Raw genomic sequence first — 25,000 nt, forward strand, 5'->3', positions numbered from 1 at the left:
TTGTTCTTTGTTATAGAACCAAAAGATTGGAGAAGTGGTTTACCCATACATCTCCATTTTGGATAGATAATTCTTCGTGTTGTTGTTTGTTTAGTGTTTTCCAATTTTCCCAGAAGTGGTTAGAGTCTATGGATTCTTCAATTACATTGAGCTGATTTCTGACGCGCTGTTCCTTCTTTTTCCGTAGTGTATTTCTGTATTGTTTTAGTGATTCACCAGAGTGAAGGCGTAGACTCAGGTTTTCCGGGTCTCTATGTTTTTGGTTGGACAGGTTTCTCAATTTCTTTCTTAGATTTTTGCATTCTTCATCAAACCATTTGTCATTATTGTTAATTTTCTTCGGTTTTCTATTTGAGATTTTTAGATTTGATAGGGAAGCTGAGAGGTCAAATATACTGTTAAGATTTTCTACTGCCAGGTTTACACCTTCACTATGTCTCTTTCTGTCTCTCTCTCTCTCTTTCTCTGTATCTCTTTCTGTCTCTCTGTCTCCCTCTGTCTCTCTCTGTATCTCTTTCTGTCTCTCTCTCTCTCTCTGTATCTCTTTCTGTCTCTCTCTGTCTCCCTCTGTGTCTCTCTCTCTCTCTGTCTCCCCCTCAGCAGATGACTGTGATACAGCGGTGACACTGTTCCTGTAGTTTCACCATGCCTCAGAAGCTGATGAAGAGTGCCCACTACATCGAGCTGGGGGGGAGATACCAGTACTGGCCCGTGCTGGTCCCCAGAGGGATAAGGCTGTACACATACGAACAGATCCCAGTGTTCCTGAGGGATAACCCTTACATCACAGATGGCTACAGAGCCTACCTGCCCTCCAGGCTATGCATCAAAAGGTGAGTTTTAACATGCACAACTAAATAACAGATGCATGGAACTTGTACTGTGCAGTATACAGATCTGGGCCACACTTAACTGTCAAATCCTTGATTCCTCTTGTCCTTGATTCTTCCATTCCTCACCTCTCTCTCTCATTGGAGGAGAGGCTCCAAGCGGAGAGATCTTGGAGCCTCTTCTCCAATGAGAGAGAGATCTTGGAGCCTCTCCTCCAATGAGAAAGAGGGTCAAATTGAGGAAACGAGGACGGAGGAATCAAGAATTTGACAGCTTGTACATTTTTCAGACAGATCCTACTTAGGCCTAACACTTATACCATGTGTCACTTCCTGTCGTCTGTTCATCCTGCCCAATGAGACGGCGTATATCTGTGTTTACTTCCTGTAGTCTGTTCCTCTCTAAATGAGATGGCGAATATCTGTTTTTACTTCCTGTAGTCTGTTCATCCTGTCCAATGAGACAGTGAATATCTGGAGCCACCTGCTGGGCTTCCTGTTGTTCTTCACGCTGGGGATCTACGACATGGCGTCTGTGCTGCCTGCCACCAGGGCCTCCCGGGAGGACTATGTCATCTATTCCATAGGACTCTTCTGCTTCCAGGTGGGTACTATACCATACCCGGTGGGGTGATATTACTATATACCATACCCGGTGGGGTGATATTACTATACCATACCCGGTGGGGTGCTTACTATACCATACCCGGTGGGGTGCTTACTATGCCATACCCGGTGGGGTGCTTACTATACCATACCCGGTGGGGTGATATTACTATATACCCTACCCGGTGGGGTGATATTACTATATACCCTACCCGGTGGGGTGATATTACTATATACCCTACCCGGTGGGGTGATATTACTATATACCCTACCCGGTGGGGTACTATACCATATATACCATACTTATATACCCTACCCGGTGGGGTGATATTACTATATACCCTACCCGGTGGGGTGATATTACTATATACCCTACCCGGTGGGGTGATATTACTATATACCCTACCCGGTGGGGTGATATTACTATATACCCTACCCGGTGGGGTGATATTACTATATACCCTACCCGGTGGGGTGATATTACTATATACCCTACCCAGTGGGGTGATATTACTATATACCCTACCCAGTGGGGTGATATTACTATATACCCTACCCAGTGGGGTGATATTACTATATACCCTACCCAGTGGGGTGATATTACTATATACCCTACCCAGTGGGTGATATTACTATATACCCCCTACCCAGTGGGGTGATATTACTATATACCCTACCCAGTGGGTGATATTACTATATACCCTACCCAGTGGGGTGATAATATATACCCTACCCAGTGGGGTGATATTACTATATACCCTACCCAGTGGGTGATATTACTATATACCCTACCCAGTGGGGTGATATTACTATATACCCTACCCAGTGGGGTGATATTACTATATACCCTACCCAGTGGGTAGTGAGTGACATATACTGCCCTACAAAATGGCACAATGGATACCCTATTTCCTTGATTCGTGTCCTCAACTCATTGCAAGAGGTCAGAGGAGAGGAACCTCATATTTTTCTCCTCCAATTTGTTTGAGAAGGAGATATACACAAGTAATCAAGGATATAGCCTATACCACTTCTCTGAGCAGTGACAGACACTCAATCTGATCAGCCACCTTAGATAAGCCAAATTATGAGGAATGGAGCTTTCATTCAAAGCATTTATTCTCTGAAATAGATTTGTTCTCTCTGTCCAGTTGTTGTTGTGCTCCTCCTAACATGGTCTCCTCTCTGTTCAGCTCTGTGTGTTGTGCTCCTCCTAACATGGTCTCCTCTCTGTGTGTTGTGCTCCTCCTAACATGGTCTCCTCTCTGTTCAGCTCTGTATGTTGTGCTCCTCCTAACATGGTCTCCTCTCTGTGTGTTGTGCTCCTCCTAACATGGTCTCCTCTCTGTGTGTTGTGCTCCTCCTAACATGGTCTCCTCTCTGTGTGTTGTGCTCCTCCTAACATGGTCTCCTCTCTGTGTGTTGTGCTCCTCCTAACATGGTCTCCTCTCTGTGTGTTGTGCTCCTCCTAACATGGTCTCCTCTCTGTGTGTTGTGCTCCTCCTAACATGGTCTCCTCTCTGTGTGTTGTGCTCCTCCTAACATGGTCTCCTCTCTGTTCAGCTCTGTGTGTTGTGCTCCTCCTAACATGGTCTCCTCTCTGTGTGTTGTGCTCCTCCTAACATAGTCTCCTCTCTGTGTGTTGTGCTCCTCCTAACATGGTCTCCTCTCTGTGTGTTGTGCTCCTCCTAACATGGTCTCCTCTCTGTGTGTTGTGCTCCTCCTAACATGGTCTCCTCTCTGTATGTTGTGCTCCCCCTAACATGGTCTCCTCTCTGTGTGTTGTGCTCCTCCTAACATAGTCTCCTCTCTGTGTGTTGTGCTCCTCCTAACATGGTCTCCTCTCTGTGTGTTGTGCTCCTCCTAACATAGTCTCCTCTCTGTTCAGCTCTGTGTGTTGTGCTCCTCCTAACATGGTCTCCTCTCTGTGTGTTGTGCTCCTCCTAACATGGTCTCCTCTCTGTGTGTTGTGCTCCCCCTAACATGGTCTCCTCTCTGTGTGTTGTGCTCCTCCTAACATGGTCTCCTCTCTGTGTGTTGTGCTCCTCCTAACATGGTCTCCTCTCTGTGTGTTGTGCTCCTCCTAACATGGTCTCCTCTCTGTGTGTTGTGCTCCTCCTAACATGGTCTCCTCTCTGTGTGTTGTGCTCCTCCTAACACTCTGTGTGTTGTGCTCCTCCTAACATGGTCTCCTCTCTGTGTGTTGTGCTCCTCCTAACATGGTCTCCTCTCTGTGTGTTGTGCTCCTCTAACATGGTCTCCTCTGTGTGTTGTGCTCCTCCTAACATGGTCTCCCTCTGTGTGTTGTGCTCCTCTAACTGTTCAGCTCTGTGTGTTGTGCTCCTCCTAACATGGTCTCCTCTCTGTTCAGCTCTGTCTCCCTCTCTGTGTTGTGCTCCTCCCCTAACATGGTCTCCTCTCTGCTCCCTAACATGGTCTCCTCTCTGTGTGTTGTGCTCCTCCTAACATGGTCTCCTCTCTGTTCAGCTCTGTGTGTTGTGCTCCTCCTAACATGGTCTCCTCTCTGTTCAGCTCTGTGTGTTGTGCTCCTCCTAACATGGTCTCCTCTCTGTGTGTTGTGCTCCTCCTAACATGGTCTCCTCTCTGTGTGTTGTGCTCCTCCTAACATGGTCTCCTCTCTGTATGTTGTGCTCCTCCTAACATGGTCTCCTCTCTGTTCAGCTCTGTGTGTTGTGCTCCTCCTAACATGGTCTCCTCTCTGTTCAGCTCCTACCTAACATGGTCTCCTCTCTGTGTGTTGTGCTCCTCCTAACATGGTCTCCCTCTGTTCAGCTCTGTGTGTTGTGCTCCTACCTAACAGTCTCCTCTCTGTGTGTTGTGCTCCTCCTAACATGGTCTCCTCTCTGTGTGTTGTGCTCCTCCTAACATGGTCTCCTACCTCTGTATGTTGTGCTCCTCCTAACATGGTCTCTCTCTGTGTGTTGTGCTCCTCCTAACATGGTCTCCTCTCTGTGTGTTGTGCTCCTCCTAACATGGTCTCCTCTCTGTGTGTTGTGCTCCTCCTAACATGGTCTCCTCTCTGTTCAGCTCTGTATGTTGTGCTCCTCCTAACATGGTCTCCTCTCTGTGTGTTGTGCTCCTCCTAACATGGTCTCCTCTCTGTGTGTTGTGCTCCTCCTAACATGGTCTCCTCTGTGTTGTGCTCCTCCTAACATGGTCTCCTCTCTGTGTGTTTGGTCCTCCTAACATGGTCTCCTCTCTGTTCAGCTCTGTATGTTGTGCTCCTCCTAACATGGTCTCCTCTCTGTTCAGCTCTGTGTGTTGTGCTCCTCCTAACATGGTCTCCTCTCTGTTCAGCTCTGTATGTTACCCTAACACCTCAGTGTGGGTCTCCTCTCTGTGTGTTGTGCTCCTCCTAACATGGTCTCCTCTCTGTGTGTTGTGCTCCTCCTAACATGGTCTCCTCTCTGTGTGTTGTGCTCCTCCTAACATGGTCTCCTCTCTGTGTGTTGTGCTCCTCCTAACATGGTCTCCTCTCTGTGTGTTGTGCTCCTCCTAACATGGTCTCCTCTCTGTATGTTGTGTCTCCCCAACATGGTCTCCTCTCTGTGTGTTGTGCTCCCCTAACATGGTCTCCTCTCTGTGTGTTGTGCTCCTCCTAACATGGTCTCCTCTCTGTGTGTTGTGCTCCCCTAACATGGTCTCCTCTCTGTGTGTTGTGCTCCTCCTAACATGGTCTCTCTCTGTGTGTTGTGCTCCTCCTAACATGGTCTCCTCTCTGTGTGTTGTGCTCCTCCTAACATGGTCTCCTCTCTGTGTGTTGTGCTCCTCCTAACATGGTCTCCTCTCTGTTCAGCTCTATATGTTGTGCTCCTCCTAACATGGTCTCCTCTCTGTTCAGCTCTGTGTGTTGTGCTCCTCCTAACATGGTCTCCTCTCTGTTCAGCTCTGTGTGTTGTGCTCCTCCTAACATGGTCTCCTCTCTGTTCAGCTCTGTGTGTTGTGCTCCTCCTAACATGGTCTCCTCTCTGTTCAGCTCTGTGTGTTGTGCTCCTCCTAACATGGTCTCCTCTCTGTGTGTTGTGCTCCTCCTAACATAGTCTCCTCTCTGTGTGTTGTGCTCCTCCTAACATGGTCTCCTCTCTGTGTGTTGTGCCCCTCCTAACATGGTCTCCCTCTGTAGCTCCCCTAACATGGTCTCCTCTCTGTGTGTTGTGCTCCTCCTAACATAGTCTCTCTCTGTGTGTTGTGCTCCTCCTAACATGGTCTCCTCTCTGTGTTTGTGCTCCTCCTAACATAGTCTCCTCTCTGTTCAGCTCTGTGTGTTGTGCTCCTCCTAACATGGTCTCCTCTGTGTGTTGTGCTCCTCCTAACATGGTCCTCTGTGTTTTGTGCCCTAACATGGTCTCCTCTCTGTGTGTTGTGCTCCTCCTAACATGGTCTCCTCTCTGTGTGTTGTGCTCCTCTAACATGGTCTCCTCTCTGTGTGTTGTGCTCCTCCTAACATGGTCTCCTCTCTGTGTGTTGTGCTCCTCCTAACATGGTCTCTCTCTGTGTGTTGTGCTCCTCCTAACATGTGCTCCTCCTAACATGGTCTCCTCTCTGTGTGTTGTGCTCCTCCTAACATGGTCTCCTCTCTGTGTGTTGTGCTCCTCCTAACATGGTCTCCTCTCTGTTGTGTGTTGTGCTCCTCCTAACATGGTCTCCTCTCTGTTCAGCTCTGTGTTGTGCTCCTCCTAACATGGTCTCCTCTCTGTGTGTTGTGCTCCTCCTAACATGGTCTCTCTCTGTGTGTTGTGCTCCTCCTAACATGGTCTCCTCTCTGTTCAGCTCTGTGTGTTGTGCTCCTCCTAACATGGTCTCCTGTTCTCTGTGTGTTGTGCTCCTCCTAACATGGTCTCCTCTCTGTGTGTTGTGCTCCTCCTAACATGGTCTCCTCTCTGTTCTCCTCTGTGTGTTGTGTGCTCCTCCTAACATGGTCTCCTCTCTGTGTGTTGTGCTCCTCCTAACATGGTCTCCTCTCTGTGTGTTGTGCTCCTCCTAACATGGTCTCCTCTCTGTGTGTTGTGCTCCTCCTAACATGGTCTCCTCTCTGTGTGTTGTGCTCCTCCTAACATGGTCTCCTCTCTGTCTCCTCTCTGTGTTGTGCTCCTCCTAACATGGTCTCCTCTCTGTATGTTGTGCTCCTCCTAACATGGTCTCCTCTCTGTGTGTTGCTCCTCCTAACATGGCTCTCTCCCTAACATGGTCTCCTCTCTGCTCCTTAACATGGTCTCCTCTCTGTGTGTTGTGCTCCTCCTAACATGGTCTCTCTCTGTGTGTTGTGCTCCTCCTAACTGTGTGTTGTGCTCCTCCTAACATGGTCTCTCTCTGTGTGTTGTGCTCCTCTAACATGGCTCTGTGTGTTGTGCTCCTCCTAACATGGTCTCCTCTCTGTGTGTTGTGCTCCTCCTAACATGGTCTCCTCTCTGTGTGTTGTGCTCCTCCTAACATGGTCTCCTCTCTGTGTGTTGTGCTCCTCCTAACATGGTCTCCTCTCTGTGTGTTGTGCTCCTCCTAACATGGTCTCCTCTCTGTGTGTTGTGCTCCTCCTAACATGGTCTCCTCTCTGTTCAGCTCTGTGTGTTGTGCTCCTCCTAACATGGTCTCCTCTCTGTGTGTTGTGCTCCTCCTAACATGGTCTCCTCTCTGTGTGTTGTGCTCCTCCTAACATGGTCTCCTCTCTGTGTGTTGTGCTCCTCCTAACATGGTCTCCTCTCTGTGTGTTGTGCTCCTCCTAACATGGTCTCCTCTCTGTGTGTTGTGCTCCTCCTAACATGGTCTCCTCTCTGTGTGTTGTGCTCCTCCTAACATGGTCTCCTCTCTGTGTGTTGTGCTCCTCCTAACATGGTCTCCTCTCTGTTCAGCTCTGTGTGTTGTGCTCCTCCTAACATGGTCTCCTCTCTGTTCAGCTCTGTGTGTTGTGCTCCTCCTAACATGGTCTCCTCTCTGTTCAGCTCTGTGTGTTGTGCTCCTCCTAACATGGTCTCCTCTCTGTGTGTTGTGCTCCTCCTAACATGGTCTCCTCTCTGTGTGTTGTGCTCCTCCTAACATGGTCTCCTCTCTGTGTGTTGCTCCTCCTAACATGGTCTCCTCTCTGTGTGTTGTGCTCCTCCTAACATGGTCTCCTCTCTGTGTGTTGTGTGGTCTCCTCCTAACATGGTCTCCTCTCTGTGTGTTGTGCTCCTCCTAACATGGTCTCCTCTCTGTGTGTTGTGCTCCTCCTAACATGGTCTCCTCTCTGTGTGTTGTGCTCCTCCTAACATGGTCTCCTCTCTGTGTGTTGTGCTCCTCCTAACATGGTCTCTCTCAGCTCTGTGTGTTGTGCTCCTCCTAACATGGTCTCTCTCTGTGTGTTGTGCTCCTCCTCTCTGTGTGTTGTGCTCCTCCTAACATGGTCTCCTCTCTGTGTGTTGTGCTCCTCCTAACATGGTCTCCTCTCTGTGTGTTGTGCTCCTCCTAACATGGTCTCCTCTCTGTTCAGCTCTGTATGTTGTGCTCCTCCTAACATGGTCTCCTCTCTGTTCAGCTCTGTATGTTGTGCTCCTCCTAACATGGTCTCCTCTCTGTGTGTTGTGCTCCTCCTAACATGGTCTCCTCTCTGTGTGTTGTGCTCCTCCTAACATGGTCTCCTCTCTGTGTGTTGTGCTCCTCCTAACATGGTCTCCTCTCTGTGTGTTGTGCTCCTCCTAACATGGTCTCCTCTCTGTGTGTTGTGCTCCTCCTAACATGGTCTCCTCTCTGTTCAGCTCTGTGTGTTGTGCTCCTCCTAACATGGTCTCCTCTCTGTGTGTTGTGCTCCTCCTAACATGGTCTCCTCTCTGTGTGTTGTGCTCCTCCTAACATGTTGTCTCCCTAACATGGTCTCAGCTCTGTGTGTTGTGCTCCTCCTAACATGGTCTCCTCTCTGTGTGTTGTGCTCCTCCTAACATGGTCTCCTCTCTGTGTGTTGTGCTCCTCTAACATGGTCTCCTCTCTCTGTGTGTGTGTGCTCCTCCTAACATGGTCTCCTCTCTGTTCATCTCTGTGTGTTGTGCTCCTCCTAACATGGTCTCCTCTCTGTGTGTTGTGCTCCTCCTAACATGGTCTCCTCTCTGTGTGTTGTGCTCCTCCTAACATAGTCTCCTCTCTGTTCAGCTCTGTATGTTGTGCTCCGTGGGATACCACCTGTTCTGCTGTCACCGATCAGAGAAGACCAGTCGTCGCTGGATGGCTCTGGACTACGCTGGCATCTCCATAGGCATCCTGGGCTGCTATGTACCTGGGGTCTTCTACGCATTCTACTGCAATAACGTATGTACCAAACTTCTAACCACGTAAAACGCTTTCCCTTGCTGTAACCTCACTTGACTTTCCCAGCTGTAGTTCAGTTTGCATGAAATCCCGACTTCCGGGACAGGTGAAGGGTTTTTGTGTACGAGGTGAGGTGTAGTAGTGTTCGCGTGCTGTTAGTCGATGATGTGGATGGGTTTAGGTTTGATAGGAGTCGATATAATCCATCCAGTGGGGATCGTTTACCTGGTCTGAACGGCATCCTCTGAAGGAGGCCTCAGGCAACACACGTTACCCTGCTTCTATTGAGGGGCATCATCGGCTGATATCACTCTTCTATTGAGGGGCATCATCGGCTGATATCACTCTTCTATTGAGGGGCATCATCGGCTGATATCACTCTTCTGTTGAGGGGCATCATCGGCTGATATCACTCTTCTGTTGAGGGGCATCATCGGCTGATATCACTCTTCTGTTGAGGGGCATCATCAGCTGATATCACTCTTCTGAGGGGCATCATCAGCTGATATCACTCTTCTGTTGAGGGGCATCATCAGCTGATATCACTCTTCTGTTGAGGGCATCATCAGCTGATATCACTCTTCTGTTGAGGGCATCATCGGCTGATATCACTCTTCTGTTGAGGGGCATCATCGGCTGATATCACTCTTCTGTTGAGGGGCATCAGCTGATATCACGCTTCTGTTGAGGGCATCACTTGCACGGGAGAAATGGGGCAAGAGCTGCTGTTCTTTAAAAAGGGCAGAATTTCACTAGGAATGAAGACACTTAAGGATTTCCTGGCACTGACCAGCTGGTCTAGTAGACTACGATTTTCTAGTCTGTATATAGCTACTGACCCTGGAACTGTCCCTGTATATAGCTACTGACCCTGGAACTGTCCCTGTATATAGCTACTGACCCTGGAACTGTCCCTGTATATAGCTACTGACCCTGGAACTGTCCCTGTATATAGCTACTGACCCTGGAACTGTCCCTGTATATAGCTACTGACCCTGGAACTGTCCCTGTATATAGCTACTGACCCTGGAACTGTCCCTGTATATAGCTACTGACCCTGGAACTGTCCCTGTATATAGCTACTGACCCTGGAACTGTCCCTGTATATAGACCCTACTGACCCTGGAACTGTCCCTGTATATAGCTACTGACCCTGGAACTGTCCCTGTATATGGAAGCTACTGACCCTGGAACTGTCCCTGTATATAGCTACTGACCCTGGAACTGTCCCTGTATATAGCTACTGACCCTGGAACTGTCCCTGTATATAGCTACTGACCCTGGAACTGTCCCTGTATATAGCTACTGACCCTGGAACTGTCCCTGTATATAGCTACTGACCCTGGAACTGTCCCTGTATATAGCTACTGACCCTGGAACTGTCCCTGTATATAACTACTGACCCTGGAACTGTCCCTGTATATAGCTACTGACCCTGGAACTGTCCCTGTATATAACTTACTTCTTGCGTTCTTATTTCTCATGTGTTATATTATTACTGCATTTGTTGGGAAAGAGCCGTAAAGAAAGGGTTTTTCACTAAACAGTCTGAAAAGTACTAACCCTGGGCTAGCTTCACTGACCTCGGGCTAGCGGGTTGGCTTCACTGACCTCGGGCTAGCGGGTTGGCTTCACTGACCTCGGGCTAGCGGGCTGGTTTCACTGACCTCGGGCTAGCTACACTGACCTCGGGCTAGCGGGCTGGTTTCACTGACCTCGGGCTAGCTACACTGACCTCGGGCTAGCGGGCTGGTTTCACTGACCTCGGGCTAGCTTCACTGACCTCGGGCTAGCGGGTTGGCTTCACTGACCTCGGGCTAGCGGGCTGGTTTCACTGACCTCGGGCTAGCTACACTGACCTCGGGCTAGCGGGCTGGTTTCACTGACCTCGGGCTAGCTACACTGACCTCGGGCTAGCGGGCTGGTTTCACTGACCTCGGGCTAGCGGGTTGGCTTCACTGACCTCGGGCTAGCGGGCTGGTTTCACTGACCTCGGGCTAGCGGGTTGGCTTCACTGACCTCGGGCTAGCGGGCTGGTTTCACTGACCTCGGGCTAGCTACACTGACCTCGGGCTAGCGGGCTGGTTTCACTGACCTCGGGCTAGCTACACTGACCTCGGGCTAGCGGGCTGGTTTCACTGACCTCGGGCTAGCTTCACTGACCTCGGGCTAGCGGGTTGGCTTCACTGACCTCGGGCTAGCGGGCTGGTTTCACTGACCTCGGGCTAGCGGGTTGGCTTCACTGACCTCGGGCTAGCGGGCTGGCTTCACTGACCTCGGGCTAGCGGGTTGGCTTCACTGACCTCGGGCTAGCGGGTTGGCTTCACTGACCTCGGGCTAGCGGGTTGGCTTCACTGACCTCGGGCTAGCGGGTTGGCTTCACTGACCTCGGGCTAGCTACACTGACCTCGGGCTAGCGGGCTGGCCTGGTGATGTAAACCCATTACCATTCCTATTGAAGCTAGCGGGCTAGCGTCAATAACCTCGGGCTAGCGGGCTTGCCTCAATAACCTCGGGCTAACAGGCTTGCCTCAATAACCTCGGGCTAGCGGGCTGGCTTCACTGACCTCGGGCTAGCGGGTTGGCTTCACTGACCTCGGGCTAGCGGGTTGGCTTCACTGACCTCGGGCTAGCGGGTTGGCTTCACTGACCTCGGGCTAGCGGGTTGGCTTCACTGACCTCGGGCTAGCTACACTGACCTCGGGCTAGCGGGCTGGCCTGGTGATGTAAACCCATTACCATTCCTATTGAAGCTAGCGGGCTAGCGTCAATAACCTCGGGCTAGCGGGCTTGCCTCAATAACCTCGGGCTAACAGGCTTGCCTCAATAACCTCGGGCTAGCGGACTTGCTTCAATAACCTCGGGCTAACAGGCTTGCCTCAATAACCTCGGGCTAACAGGCTTGCCTCAATAACCTTGGGCTAACAGGCTTGCCTCAATAACCTCGGGCTAGCAGACTTGCTTCAATAACCTCGGGCTAACAGGCTTGCCTCAATAACCTCGGGCTAGCGGACTTGCTTCATTTTCCATCCCTGCATGACTCCTTAATTAAAACCTCTTAGGGAAGCTGCGAATTTTCGCAGCTTTTTGTTAAAATCACGCAACATTTCAGCGCCCTGCTATTCATGCCAGGAATATAGTATATGCATATGATTAGTATGTGTGGATAGAAAACACTCAGACGTTTCTAAAACTGGTTAAATCACGGCTGTGACTATAACAGAACGTGCGTTTCATCGAAAAGTGCACGAAAATCTGATCACTGAAAATGGAAAAAAATATCCATGCGCCCCTTCCAGGAATTGTTAAAGGTGAACCGGATTAAATGAGGTCGAGGTTGCAGTACCTACAGCTTCCACACGATGTCTAGAGTCTTGTCATTTGCTTCGGCTTTGTTTCTTGGTCAAACCGAAACAAGGGAGCCGATTTCCTCCGGTCTCCGACAGGATGTTTTGGTTGAGCAATATCCGGCCATGATTTCAAGACGTGAAGTTAAAGAATTTACATCGCCTAGTGATGAATTTTATCGCTTATTAACGTGTACTAATACCTAAAGTTGCATTACAAAAGTATTTCGAAGTGTTTATCGTCGACATTTTTAATTTTAAAAAATGACGTTACGTTAGAAAACGCTATTTTTTTCCGTTGTTCACACAGTATTCATAGATCGATATCTAGGCTATATATGGACCGATTTAATCGAAAAAAGACCCAAAATGATGTTTATGGGACATCTAGGAGTGCCAAGAAAGAAGCTCGTCAAAGGTAATGAATGTTTTATATTTTATTTCTGCGTTTTGAGTAGCCCCCGGCTATCGCAAAATCTGTCGTTAGGTGACGTTGCTGTATTTTGGGGGATACATGCTATCAGATAATAGCTTCTCATGCTTTTGCCGAAAAGCATTTTACAAATCTGACTTGGTGGATAGATTCACAACGAGTGTAGCTTTAATTCAGTACATTGTATGTTCATTTTAATGAAAGTTTGAGTTTTATCAACAACTATAGGTGGCGCACTTGAACATTTTCCGCTGATTGATGTTCCCACCACAGAACCACGGCCCTAACAAGTTTTAAGGACTCTAGTGTATTAGTGGATCCTACTTTCTCACCATTTCTACATGGTGACCCTTGAAAAGAGTTCATTGAATGTATCACTTCAAATTAATTGTTCCCATCAAAAATAATAAATGTTTAATTTCATTGCTGCTCTGTACTGCTGAAAGAAAACCACTTAGACTTGGAAGTGTTGGCCCAAGCATGTCCCATCGGTTCCTTCTCCAGCCACCCCTCACTTGTTTCTGTCAGAGTTCTGGCAGCACAGCCAGTTAGCCCCCCCCGCATATTGGAAGTGCTGGGTTATTGTGCCCCCCAGAAGGCGGCTGAAATCTGCTCCAGTCAGAACCAGATGGTTGCGTTCATAGAGCGGGCCGTACCATATGACATTCACACATAGGGGAGACAACCATCTCCACTCCTCCCCTGCCTACCATGACTGAGACTTCGCCACTCTGGGTGAATACTCAGCCGAGTCCCCAAAGAAAAAAGGGCTGGGTTTTACATTTATTTTCTATTTTTAGTAATATAACTCAAATACAATAAAGTCACGCTTTGTGGAATGGGTTTATGAGGAATGGAAAATACTGTAAGTGTATATCCCAGTAGTCCTGTGTGTTGGTATCCCAGTAGTCCTGTGTGTTGGTATCCCAGTAGTCCTGTGTGTTGGTATCCCAGTAGTCCTGTGTGTTGGTATCCCAGTAGTCCTGTGTGTTGGTATCCCAGTAGTCCTGTGTGTTGGTATCCCAGTAGTCCTGTGTGTTGGTATCCCAGTAGTCCTGTGTGTTGGTATCCCAGTAGTCCTGTGTGTTGGTATCCCAGTAGTCCTGTGTGTTGGTATTTTCTGTGTGAAAATGAAATCGCTGTGAAATCCACTGAAATTGGCAAGCGAGGGTATCTGAATATATGCCCTGGAAAAGTACAAAGTGCAAAAAAATTATCTTTTTTTAAATTTTCTTTTAACTTGAAGAATATATAGGTCTACTTAATTAACAGGTGCAACACATTTCATATCCTCAGACATTTGTGTGAGACATTTAACTAGGCCAAGTCAGTTAAGATCTTACCCCTTGTCTCAGCTCGCTGGTCACCATAGCAACACCCACCTGTAGCACGCGCTCCAGCAGGTATATCTCTCTGGTCACCCCCAAAACCAATTCTTCCTTTGGCCGCCTCTCCTTCCAGTTCTCTGCTGCCAATGACTGGAACGAACTACAAAAATCTCTGAAACTGGAAACACTTATCTCCCTCACCAGCTGTCAGAGCAGCTCACAGATTACTGCACCTGTACATAGCCCATCTATAATTTAGCCCAAACAATTACCTCTTTCCCGACTGTATTTATTTATTTTGTTCCTTTGCACCCCATTATTTCTATCTCTACTTTGCACATTTTTCCTCTGCAAATCTACCATTCTAGTGTTTTACTTGCTATATTGTATTTACTTCTCCACTATGGCCTTTTTTGCCTTTACCTCCCTTATCTCACCTCATTTGCTCACATCGTATATAGACTTGTTTATACTGTATTATTGACTGTATGTTTGTTTTACTCCATGTGTAACTCTGTGTTGTTGTATGTGTCGAACTGCTTTGCTTTATCTTGGCCAGGTCGCAATTGGCAATTGTAAATGAGAACTTGTTCCCGGTTGTGATACAGCCTGGATTCGAACCAGAGTCTGTAGTGACGCCTCTAGCACTGAGGCCACTGTTCCACTCAGGAGCCCCCCCTGAGCAAATTAATCCATTTCTATTGTAAAAAATAATATCTGTTCTACTCCTTCTCATTTCAGTACTGGCGTCAGGTGTACCTGGTGACGGTGCTAGCTATGATCCTGGCGGTGTTCTTTGCCCAGATCCACCCCCACTACCTCAGCAAGCAGTGGCAGAGACTCCGCTCCGCTCTCTTCTGCAGCGTGGCCGGATACGGCCTCATCCCCACCGTACACTGGGTCTGGCTCAATGGGGGCTTCTCTTCAGACCTCGTACAGGTCAGATAACTAACTAGTAACTGTCTAAAACTTTAAGGGCTGGTTTCCCGGACCCTGATTAAAGCCTCTCGTTCTGGACACCGTCATCTGCTCAGTGGAGGATCTGTGTTTTAGCCCAGGATAAGGCCTAAACTGTGTCTAGGAAACAGGTCCTTTTTTTAATGTCACTCCTTGAACCTAGCGGCCTGCAACCCAATTTCAACTATATATGATCTAATATTCTTATTTTCTCCAGTCTTTTATTCCTCGTGTTCTGGGGATGTACGCGATCGCTGCCGTAGCCTTCGTCTTCTACGTCTCGAAGGTCCCCGAGCGCTACTTCCCAGGTACGCCACTCACGACTTTTCACTTCTTTCGCACTTTACTTGCATCCTCTCTCGCCTCTCCCCGCATCCTCTCTCGCCTCTCCCCGCATCCTCTCTCGCCTCTCCCCGCATCCTCTCTCTCGCCTCTCCCCGCATCCTCTCTCTCGCCTCTCCCCGCATCCTCTCTCTCGCCTCTCCCCGCATCCTCTCTCTCGCCTCTCCCCGCATCCTCTCTCTCGCCTCTCCCCGCATCCTCTCTCTCGCCTCTCCCCGCATCCTCTCTCTCGCCTCTGCCCTCATCCTCTCCCGCCTCTTCCCGCTCTCCCTTTTTCTCGTAAAAAGATTCGGAGAAGGTGTGAGTGGACTTTAGTCCGTCTCCTATTGAATGGTTGAGAATTAAATGCGAGGAGATGGGATGCAAGGAATCACAGATTATAATTTTTTGATGAACCTGGTTAGGAAACCATGCATTGTTTAATGTTGTTTGTAAACCCATCAGAACCATGCCTTTGTGTCGTCCCTCAGGTCAGCTGAACTACCTGGGCTCCAGCCACCAGGTGTGGCATGTTCTGGTCATCGTGATGTTCTACTGGTGGCACCAGGCTGCCCTCTTCATCTTAACCCACCGCCACAGCCACCCCTGCCCAGACTACACGGTGCACACCTAGGACTGCCCAGAGTAAACTACCCCCAGCGTGACTAGGGCTGCCCCCAGCGTGACTAGGGCTGCCCCCAGCGTGACTAGGGCTGCCCCCAGCGTGGCCCGGCTGCCCCCAGCGTGACTAGGTCTACCCCCAGCGTGACTAGGCTACCCCCAGCGTGACCCGGGCTACCCCCAGCGTGACCCGGGCTACCCCAGCGTGACCCGGGCTACCCCAGCGTGACCCGGGCTACCCCAGCGTGACCCGGGCTACCCCCAGCGTGACCCGGGCTACCCCCAGCGTGACCCGGGCTACCCCCAGCGTGACCCGGGCTACCCCCAGCGTGACCAGGTCTACCCCCAACGTGACCAGGTCTACCCCCAGCGTGACTAGGTCTACCCCAGCGTGACTAGGGCTGCCCCCAGCGTGACTAGGACTACCCAGAGTAAACTGCCCCCAGCGTGACTAGGTCTACCCCCAGCGTGACTAGGTCTACCCCCAGCGTGACTAGGTCTACCCCCAGCGTGACTAGGACTACCCAGAGTAAACTGCCCCCAGCGTGACTAGGACTACCCAGAGTAAACTACCCCCAGCGTGACTAGGGCTACCCCCAGCGTGACTAGGGCTGCCCCCGGCGTGACTAGGACTGCCCCCGGCGTGACTAGGACTGCCCCCGGCGTGACTAGGACTGCCCCCGGCGTGACTAGGACTGCCCCCGGCGTGACTAGGACTGCCCCCGGCGTGACTAGGACTGCCCCCGGCGTGACTAGGACTGCCCCCGGCGTGACTAGGACTGCCCCCGGCGTGACTAGGACTGCCCCCGGCGTGACTAGGACTGCCCCCGGCGTGACTAGGGCTACCCCCAGCGTGACTAGGACTGCCCAGAGTAAACTACCCCCAGCGTGACTAGGACTGCCCAGAGTAAACTACCCCCAGCGTGACTAGGGCTGCCCCCAGCGTGACTAGGGCTGCCCCCAGCGTGACTAGGGCTGCCCCCAGCGTGACTAGGGCTACCCAGAGTAAACTACCCCCAGCGTGACTAGGGCTACATAGACTCTGCCTGAAAGCTGGCATTGGGAACAACAGTACGCTTCTCCTGAGACTAATTCTACTTAGCTGTTTGTAGCCGGAGCATCAAGAGAGCGGGTGTACTACTGCAGCAGTGTTTACTGCAGGCCTGGTACTGGTCCCCCTTTCCAATCTGCTGCTACAGGAACACACCTAAAGCACTCGCAAGGTCCTTCCTCTTTCTCTGAACAACATCCCGTTCATACAGATGTGATTGTACTGTGGTGTGTATATTTTTTTTCTTTTTAAGTGAACAATGTTTTGTAGTCTCTGTTAATGAAGTGCTTATGCTGATCATGTACCAGGTAGCACTTCTGATATATATTTTTTAAAATTTTTTTGTTTTTAGTAACGAAGAGACTTATATGGACAGCATCAGTATTCATTGATGGTATAACACTAATGAGGTATGTGAAGAAATGTGACAACTTAGCTGTGATTTAAAAGCAATCCTGTTTGGAATCAAACCAAAGATGCGGGGGAGCTTCTATTGGCTGAAGTGGTTCCCGCTGAATGTACTCAGACCCCCTTATTCCACGTTGTGTTAAAGCCTGAAATATAATATAATAATCTATTTTGAATGCTGTCGCCCATCTACACACAATACAAAAGTGAAAAACAGAAATAGCTCATTTTATAGAAATATTCAACCCCCTGAGTCAATACATGTTAGAATCACCTTTGGAAGGGATTACAGCTGTGAGTGTTTCTGGGTAAGTCTCTAAGAGCTTTGCACATCTTTTTTTTTTTTACAAATTCTTTAAGCTCTGTCAAGTTCGTTGTTCATCATTGCTAGACAGCCATGTTCAAGTCTTGCCATGGATTTTAATGCTGATTTAAGTCCAAACTAACTCAGCCATTCAGGAACATTCACTGTCGTCTTGGTAAGCAACTGTAGTGTATATTTGGCCTTGTGTTTTAGGTTATTGTCCTGCTGAAAGGTGAATGTGTCTCCCAGAAAGTAGACGGAACCAGGTTTTCCTCTAGGATTTTGTCTGTGTTTAACTATATCCTGTTTCTTTTTATCCTAAAAAAAACTGCCTAGTCGTTGCCAATGACAAACATACCCATAACATGATGCAGCCACCACCATGCTTGAAAATATGGTGGTACTTGGTGATGTTGTTTGCTCCAAACATAACGCTTTGTTTTCAGGACAAACTTAATTTCTTTGCCGCAGTTTTGCTTTAGTGCCTTATTGCAAACAGGATGCATGTTTTGGAATATTTTTTAATTCTGTACAGGCTTCCTTTTCACACTGTAATTTAGGTTAGTATTGTAGAGTAACAACAATGTTGTTGATCCCATCCTCAGTTTTCTATCATAGTGAAATCCCTGAATGGTTTCCTTCCTCACCGGTAACTAAGCTAGGAAGGACATCTGTATCTTTGCAGTGACTTGTGTATTGATACACCATCCAAAGTGTAATTAATAACTTCAACATGCTCAAAGGGATATTCACAAAGTTTTTTTTTTTACCCATCTACTAGGTTCCCTTCTTTACGAGACATTGGAAAACCTCCCTGGTCTGTGTGGTTCGACTTGTTTGAAATTCACTGCTCGACTGAGGGACCTTGCATGTGTGGGGTAGTCATTAAAAAAAATCTAACACGATTATTGCACACAGAGTCCATGCAACTTATGACTTGTTAAGCAAATTTGTACTCCTGAACTTATTTAGGCTTTCCCCTTAACAAAGGGGTTGAATACTTATTGACTCGAGACATTTCCGCTTTTCACGTTTTGTAGAAAATTTCAAAAACATAATTTAATATTATGAGGGTATTGTGCGTAGACCAGTGACTCAATCTCATTCATTTTCAATTCAGGCTGTAACACAAACAAAATGTGTAAATAGTCAAAGGGGTGTGAATGCATTGTATCCATCTTTCGTTATGAATCTAGGCCTAATTAGACTTTGTTTGAAGAAAAATAAGTGAAATAAAAAAAATGGAACCTTTTTTGGTTTTCACAAGTTCCCCCAATAGTGGAAACAAGTATTTAAGAATCTCTTTGAATGTGTGCTCTCCTTTTTTAACTTGCTATATGTGTATGTATATATATATATATATGTGTGTTGTTGTCATTGACAACCGTGCTGTAGCCCTTTGTCATCGTTTTATGCATTGAGTTTGTTTGGGGTAGTCACTGACTTGTGAACGCATTACACTGTGCAGCATTGTAGCAAATGACACTTAAGTCTAACTATCAGTAGGAATATGTATAATCATATGCTGTTCAGCGAGTTGAACCTGCAGATCTGTTGTTCTGGAGTACAGGCTAACAAAACAATGCTCATATGAAGTGCTGATTGACTGTGTTGTCTGTTTTTTTCTTTCTTGATCTGTTAAGACTGCTGGGACCTTGTTTAGTGTTAAAGCTACAGGTGACATAGACCCTGTCTGCCTTAGAGGATAAAGCTACAGGTGACATAGACCCTGTCTGCCTTAGAGGATAAAGCTACAGGTGACATAGACCCTGTCTGCCTTAGAGGATAAAGCTACAGGTGACATAGACCCTGTCTGCCTTAGAGGATAAAGCTACAGGTGACATAGACCCTGTCTGCCTTAGAGGATAAAGCTACAGTCATATGCCTGTTCTTTCTATTGAAGACCCTACTAGGGTTATGTGCAATGACAATGTTTTGTAAATGTGTAGTATTTAACCTTTTTAAAGTTGTAGAATGACAAGCTTGTATTTTTCTCAATATTTATAAATACTACAGTACTACCCTTGAGCAGGTTCATACATGCGATGGTTGTCTGTTGGCACACAGGGATCGGGGCGTGTAATGATAAAGCATCTCTGAGTAGGACTGCTGGATCTCGGATCAAGTCTCGCTGGTCCATGTAATATTCATTGTAATCTAAAACTGATAATAAGTAATCCTACTCTGAAACGCTGTAAGAATACAGGCCCTTGTGTTGGAAGTGTCTAAAAATCAATTTTGTCGTAGGTTCTTACTTTCTATGGTTTTGTACATTAACTTCCAAGTTGTGGTAATAAAATACATATTGGATAACAGAACCAAGTTAAAATCAAGTTAAATTGCATTAGACAACAAAATTATGGCAAAATAAATATTAACCGATGGGTTCCATGTCAGCCACCAATTGTGCAAGTTCTCCCACTTAAAGATGAGAGGCTGTAGTGGAGTTTGGAGCGTGACTGTTTGAGGTTGTGGACAGGTGTCTTTTATACTGATAACAAGTTCAAACAGGTGCCATTAATACAGGTCTCTTAAAGAATACAGCCTCTTAAAGAAGTTACAGGTCTGAGAGCCAGAAATCTTGCTTGTTTGTAGGTGACCAAATACTTATTTTCCACCATAATTTGCAAATAAATTCATCAAAAATCCTACAATGTGATTTTCTGGATTTTTTTCTTCTCATTTTGTCTGTCATAGTTGAGGTGTACCTATGATGAAAATTACAGGCCTCTCTCATCTTTTTAAGTGGGAGAACTTGCACAATTGGTGGCTGACTAAATACTTTTTTGCCCAACTGTATGATGGGAAAAGATCTTTCATTCTGTAACATTGGTTTTATAATTACCAGACAATGGAAGAGTTGATGCTGAAAGTGCATTTAATTTGAACACGAACTGATTCTAATAAGTTGTACCTCTTTAGACTCATTTTCCCTTTATGAATGCATGGCTTGTGTTACCAAATCGACGAGAGAGTCTGTTTCGGGACTAAGAAGAGGTGGAAGTAGTCAGATATCGGTAGATTCCGTGTCACCACGTAGGAGAACAGTTGTGTTCTTCCTCTCATTCAAAAAGTGTGTTAAGGTAAAATAACATCACTTTTTAAAAATAGAACAGAATTTAATTTACTGACACAGTTGTAATGCTAAAAGTATAGAAACAAACCTAACATTGAATTGAAACGGTCTTAAATCACGAAGAAAAAAAAAAGCCATCTTTAAAACAGAACCAAAATCCCTTTCGTTCTAGTATTAAATGCAATAAAAAAATTACAAAACCAAAAACATTTATCGCTGTGTCTAAGTCGACTCGAGATGTAAAAATATGCATAGAAAAAGGTCTATGTAGGGTGAAATAATAGTGGTAAATGCCTACTCTGAAACGACTTGGCTAACGTTGCCCTTTTGTGTCATTTGCTTAGCCAATGGTTTCTGAGGTACTGTGCAGTAGGGCAGAGCCATGCCCATATAAGGCTTTATGGTGCTAAATTAATCAAATCTTATTGGTAGATCTTGAAGGAGGCCACTATATCTACACATAAAAGTTTTTTTTTTTTTTTGCAGCAACTCAACCAGTCGGAACACTGAGCGAGCTTGTTGTTTGTCACAGTGTGATCTTGAGTGAAAACGGTATCAATCGCCAATCCTGTTAAAATGTCTCGATGCGATGCAGCATAAAAGGCTTGTTGGAAAACAGGTACAGGCAGAAGTAGATGCATACCGAACCTGAAATAAATCATCCATACTCCACAGGTTTACGTTGGTTTTGTTCATCTCAATATCCAGTTACTAGCGTGTTAAAAATATTTTTGAGAAGGAAAAAAAAAAAGCATTGGAAACACTTAAGAGAGTCGTTAGAGCCATTGCTGGTAGTTTCATTTGGCTGAAAAGATAATCAACTACCACACCACCGATCTAGCTGCCATCCTTTGGATGGGAATTTACCCCCCTGGGGACTGCATAGGCTTGGCGTAACACCGCGACGTGATTGAGAAAGACGAGCACGAGTGTGTTTGTGGCGGGAAGACGAGTGAGACATTCACTGTTTGGAGGGGAAAGGAGCAGCTCCAAAAGGATCCAACTCCACGAGCTGAGACGGCTGCTGTCCAACCACCAGTCCTGTGAAGGGCACCGCCCCAAAGTCATCCATGATGTTCCCAACCCCCAGCGCCCCGTGGAGGGAGCTGGTCTGAGGCCTGCCATTGGCCGAAACTATGTCTGTCTTGCCGTCCATTAGACCTTGGCCCTGGTTGAGTCGGCTGCCATCTTGAGGCCCGAAAGGTTTGGCACCAAATGGGTCCAAGATGGCGTCGACCTCACTAGGAAGGCTAGGTAGGGAAGACCCTTTGTCTTTGTCGGTCATCGTTACGCTGCCGACGCTGATGTTCTCCTTGGAGTCTGAGGTGCTGAGGAACTCGTTGGAGCTCTGGGAGTCCCTCCTGCCGACCCTCTTGTGCCGGCGGACGCGCTCGGGGGTTCGGAAGCTGGGCTTGTTGCTCTTGCGGCCGCCGGTAGGCGTACCGTGGTGGCGCTTGCCGTTGCCGCCGCCGTCGGTGCTGCCAGAGAGCTTCCTCTGCCGCGAAGACAGCTTTTGGAGGCTGCGCTGCTTTAGCCTCTGCTGCTGGGGACTGGTCAAATCGTCGAAGGCTGGATGGAAGATGTCCTCGGCGCTCCTGGAGGTGGTTGGTGGCGGGGCCGTGGGGCCGGGCTGGAAGGGGGAGAAGCCGAACGGGTCGATAATCTCAGGGGACACCGGCGGGTTCTGACCCATAGAGATATCGCTGCTTCCGGTCTTGCCAGATTTCGAGAGGTTCCGGCTGAACGGAGCTTTTGTAAAGACATCAAACTCCTCCGTGGCTTGGCTGGCCACGGCCTCCTGGCTCACCTGCCTGAAGGGAGCCGCGGAGAAGATGTCTGCTCTTTCTGTGGGGGATGCCACGGGGGGAAAGAAAGGCACCGCGCAAAACACATCGGCACCAAATATGTCCTTGATTCCACCGCCACTAGGGGGAGCTCTAACAGCAGCCACACCGGGCGACTCAGAAGGTGTGATCATGATCAGGGTGGCCTCAGACTCCCCGCTCGGACCTCCCTCATGGGAGACAGTAGCTGCAGCAGCCACTGCCCCTCCTTTACCTCCTGGGAGCCCCTTTGAGCGTCCTCCCTTAGCTTTCCTGGGCTCGTAGTCCGAGTCGGAGCTGTGTTTGTCGTAATCCTCCTCGTCCTCCGAGTCCATTAACAGAGGTCTCTGGCCCAGCGTCTCCATTTCCTCCACATTTTCCAGTTCGTTGAAGAATTCTCCATGCTCTTGCTCGCTGTTCAGCCCTTCGTCCTCCTCCGGCTCGTCTTCCTCCTCGCTGCTCTTAGGGGAAGGAGGGTCCGACTCGAAGTCGCTGTCAGATTCGCCGCCCGGTGGTTTGCGGGTCGTCTGTGAGCCGCTGTCAGAGGGGTTTCTCCTCCTGCTTGGTTTGTGCTCCTTGGCAGGAGGTTGCTGTAGCTGTTCCTCAAGGGCTGGCTGGCCCACAGGGACAGGAGCAGCGGCTGGGATACTGAGCTCTTCAATCGGCTGATCTGTCATCACACTAGAACCTGTGGGATTGAAGCAGACAAGCGAATGTTACAAAATACGGGAGAACTTGAAGATGTCAATTTATATAATTACCGGTAGCCTTTACACTCAAAGCTATATGTGACCATATACACACACACACATTGTATTATCTACATTTTCTTTAACATTTACTTTGGTGCATGGAATTAAGATTAATTTAGAAAATATTGCAATGTTAATACTAGCTGCAGCCAATGTCCTTGTTTGTGTAATTGTACATCATTGCCATTCCCAGAAAATTGCACTTCATAACACAGAAAGAAGATAAAAGTACAAAATCCTAAAACCTACTTTCAAGTTTAACAGATTTTCTGATTAAAATAATATGAAAATGTCAAAGAAGCCTATGTTCCAAAAAGAGAGCGATACAGAAGAACCACAACTTAATACAACAAGGGTTTAAGATGACAATAGAGCACGCAGAGTAGATAAGGGATGGGGAGTGGGAGGGGACATTTTTAAGACTTGAAACATGATTATTGCTTTTTTTTTGTTCTAAATCGAGTAACGATGCTTCTTATTACGTAGCTTTTGCGAGCTGGAAGGGCTCATAGAGAGAGGCAGCTTGTTGTACAAAATACACCCCCTGGACAGGAAGCTGGACAACGCTTCTTTAGAGCTTGTAAATTCTAATATCACTAGGATGTAGTATTAGTCAAATCTGGATTAACCCGACTGCTCTATCTGGGATTCTTCTGAGGTAACCTTGACGATCTCAGAATGATTTGAGAAAGCAAATCCCAACAGTTTGTTCCATTGTACTGGAGCAGAAGGCACAGCAGAGGAGAATTATAGAAACTCATATGGTGCAGAAGCTGCTCTTTCTTTCTCTTTCTCAGAGGCCTAACTTGACCCCACTAACAACAGAAGGCTTAGGCGCAGCAGGAGAACAAACAAGATGTCTTATAAGTCTTTAAGACCCTACAACAAAAACAAAATTGTTTCATATTTTTTTAACTCCGTAATTAAATGGAGCAATTTAAGAATTCTCTTTCTTTCTCATTTCAACCCGTTGCAATCTTTGAATGCCAATTACTCTTTTTCTACACGATCACACACCCTAATAGAAACCAAGTGTCTTTTTGAGAAAGACCAGAGGTAACTGAATAGCATTTGTTCACTATGAATAAGTTAGTTGCGATAGTACGCCCAAACATAGCCCCCCTGCTGTGCAGACAGAAATGGAAATCTGTTAATATCTGAAAATCTCCAAACTGGCAGGACATGACAGATAGCGGATTAACCTAAACCATTGTTCTACAGTAATGAACAAAGCCAACGCTAAAGAGGGAGGAGGGGCGGGTGGAAACAGAGAGGAAAACTCATTTTCAGAGAGCTTAAAACGTGAATGATTTATAAATGTATTTAATAAACGATTAACTGTTAATATCCTAATTATAACTTAACAGTATGTAACTATTTTTTTTAAAAGTTAACTTGATTCTAAAGTATTACAAAACAACTCTTCTCGCAGGCTTTGTGTTCATGAGTGTTTGCGAAGCGAGGAAACCTTCTGAATCTGTTGGGACAAACCCGTCTATATGACAACATGTCCTAATCTAACCTCCCACCTCAGTGGAACATCTTTTAATCAAAAAAAAAAAAAAGAGATTGCAACCTGGAGAGAAACACATTTATTTTCTGATGTTCTTTTTTCTTCTTTTTTTAAAACAGACATGTGGATGACACGGCCAAACACAGACCTTGTTAAACGTGGCGTTAACAACAATGTACATGAATGATGTAAGCTTGTCAGGGACAGCAAAGGGTCGAGCTCCACTGTATATGGGGCTGGGTCTAATTCAAACGGCAGAAAGACGTGTTCTATAATGCTTGCATGTGTTATCCTCTAGGATTTGTATTTTAACTTTCATTTATTTTACCCCCCCCCC

At 47.4% G+C, this 25,000-nt stretch overlaps 2 protein-coding genes and 1 long non-coding RNA gene across 5 annotated transcripts in view; 2 read left to right on the forward strand and 1 right to left on the reverse strand.

Annotated features, from left to right (window-relative positions):
* The window catches only part of LOC115127853 (progestin and adipoQ receptor family member 3-like), a 22,963-nt gene extending 7,011 nt beyond the window's left edge, over window positions 1-15,952 (forward strand). The window contains 7 exon segments of the mRNA XM_065026887.1: window positions 601-628; window positions 630-833; window positions 1,272-1,434; window positions 8,574-8,729; window positions 14,579-14,776; window positions 15,012-15,102; window positions 15,607-15,952. Coding sequence (XP_064882959.1) covers window positions 601-628; window positions 630-833; window positions 1,272-1,434; window positions 8,574-8,729; window positions 14,579-14,776; window positions 15,012-15,102; window positions 15,607-15,749 — 983 coding nt within the window. The 3' untranslated portion in view covers window positions 15,750-15,952.
* Window positions 15,953-15,960: 8 nt separating this feature from the next.
* On the forward strand, window positions 15,961-20,147 carry LOC115127852 (uncharacterized). Its single transcript, XR_010465649.1, has 2 exons — window positions 15,961-19,176; window positions 19,337-20,147. It is a non-coding gene; the product is annotated as an uncharacterized LOC115127852 (long non-coding RNA).
* Window positions 20,148-20,359: 212 nt separating this feature from the next.
* The window catches only part of LOC115140714 (BMP-2-inducible protein kinase), a 99,869-nt gene continuing 95,228 nt past the window's right edge, over window positions 20,360-25,000 (reverse strand). For all 3 annotated transcript variants that reach the window (XM_065026885.1, XM_065026884.1, XM_065026886.1), the window contains exon 16: window positions 20,360-23,086. In XM_065026885.1, coding sequence (XP_064882957.1) covers window positions 21,537-23,086 — 1,550 coding nt within the window. In that variant the 3' untranslated portion in view covers window positions 20,360-21,536. The remainder of the gene's footprint in view (window positions 23,087-25,000) is intronic.

This window comes from Oncorhynchus nerka, linkage group LG13, assembly GCF_034236695.1.
Source record: "Oncorhynchus nerka isolate Pitt River linkage group LG13, Oner_Uvic_2.0, whole genome shotgun sequence".
NCBI lineage: Eukaryota > Metazoa > Chordata > Actinopteri > Salmoniformes > Salmonidae > Oncorhynchus > Oncorhynchus nerka.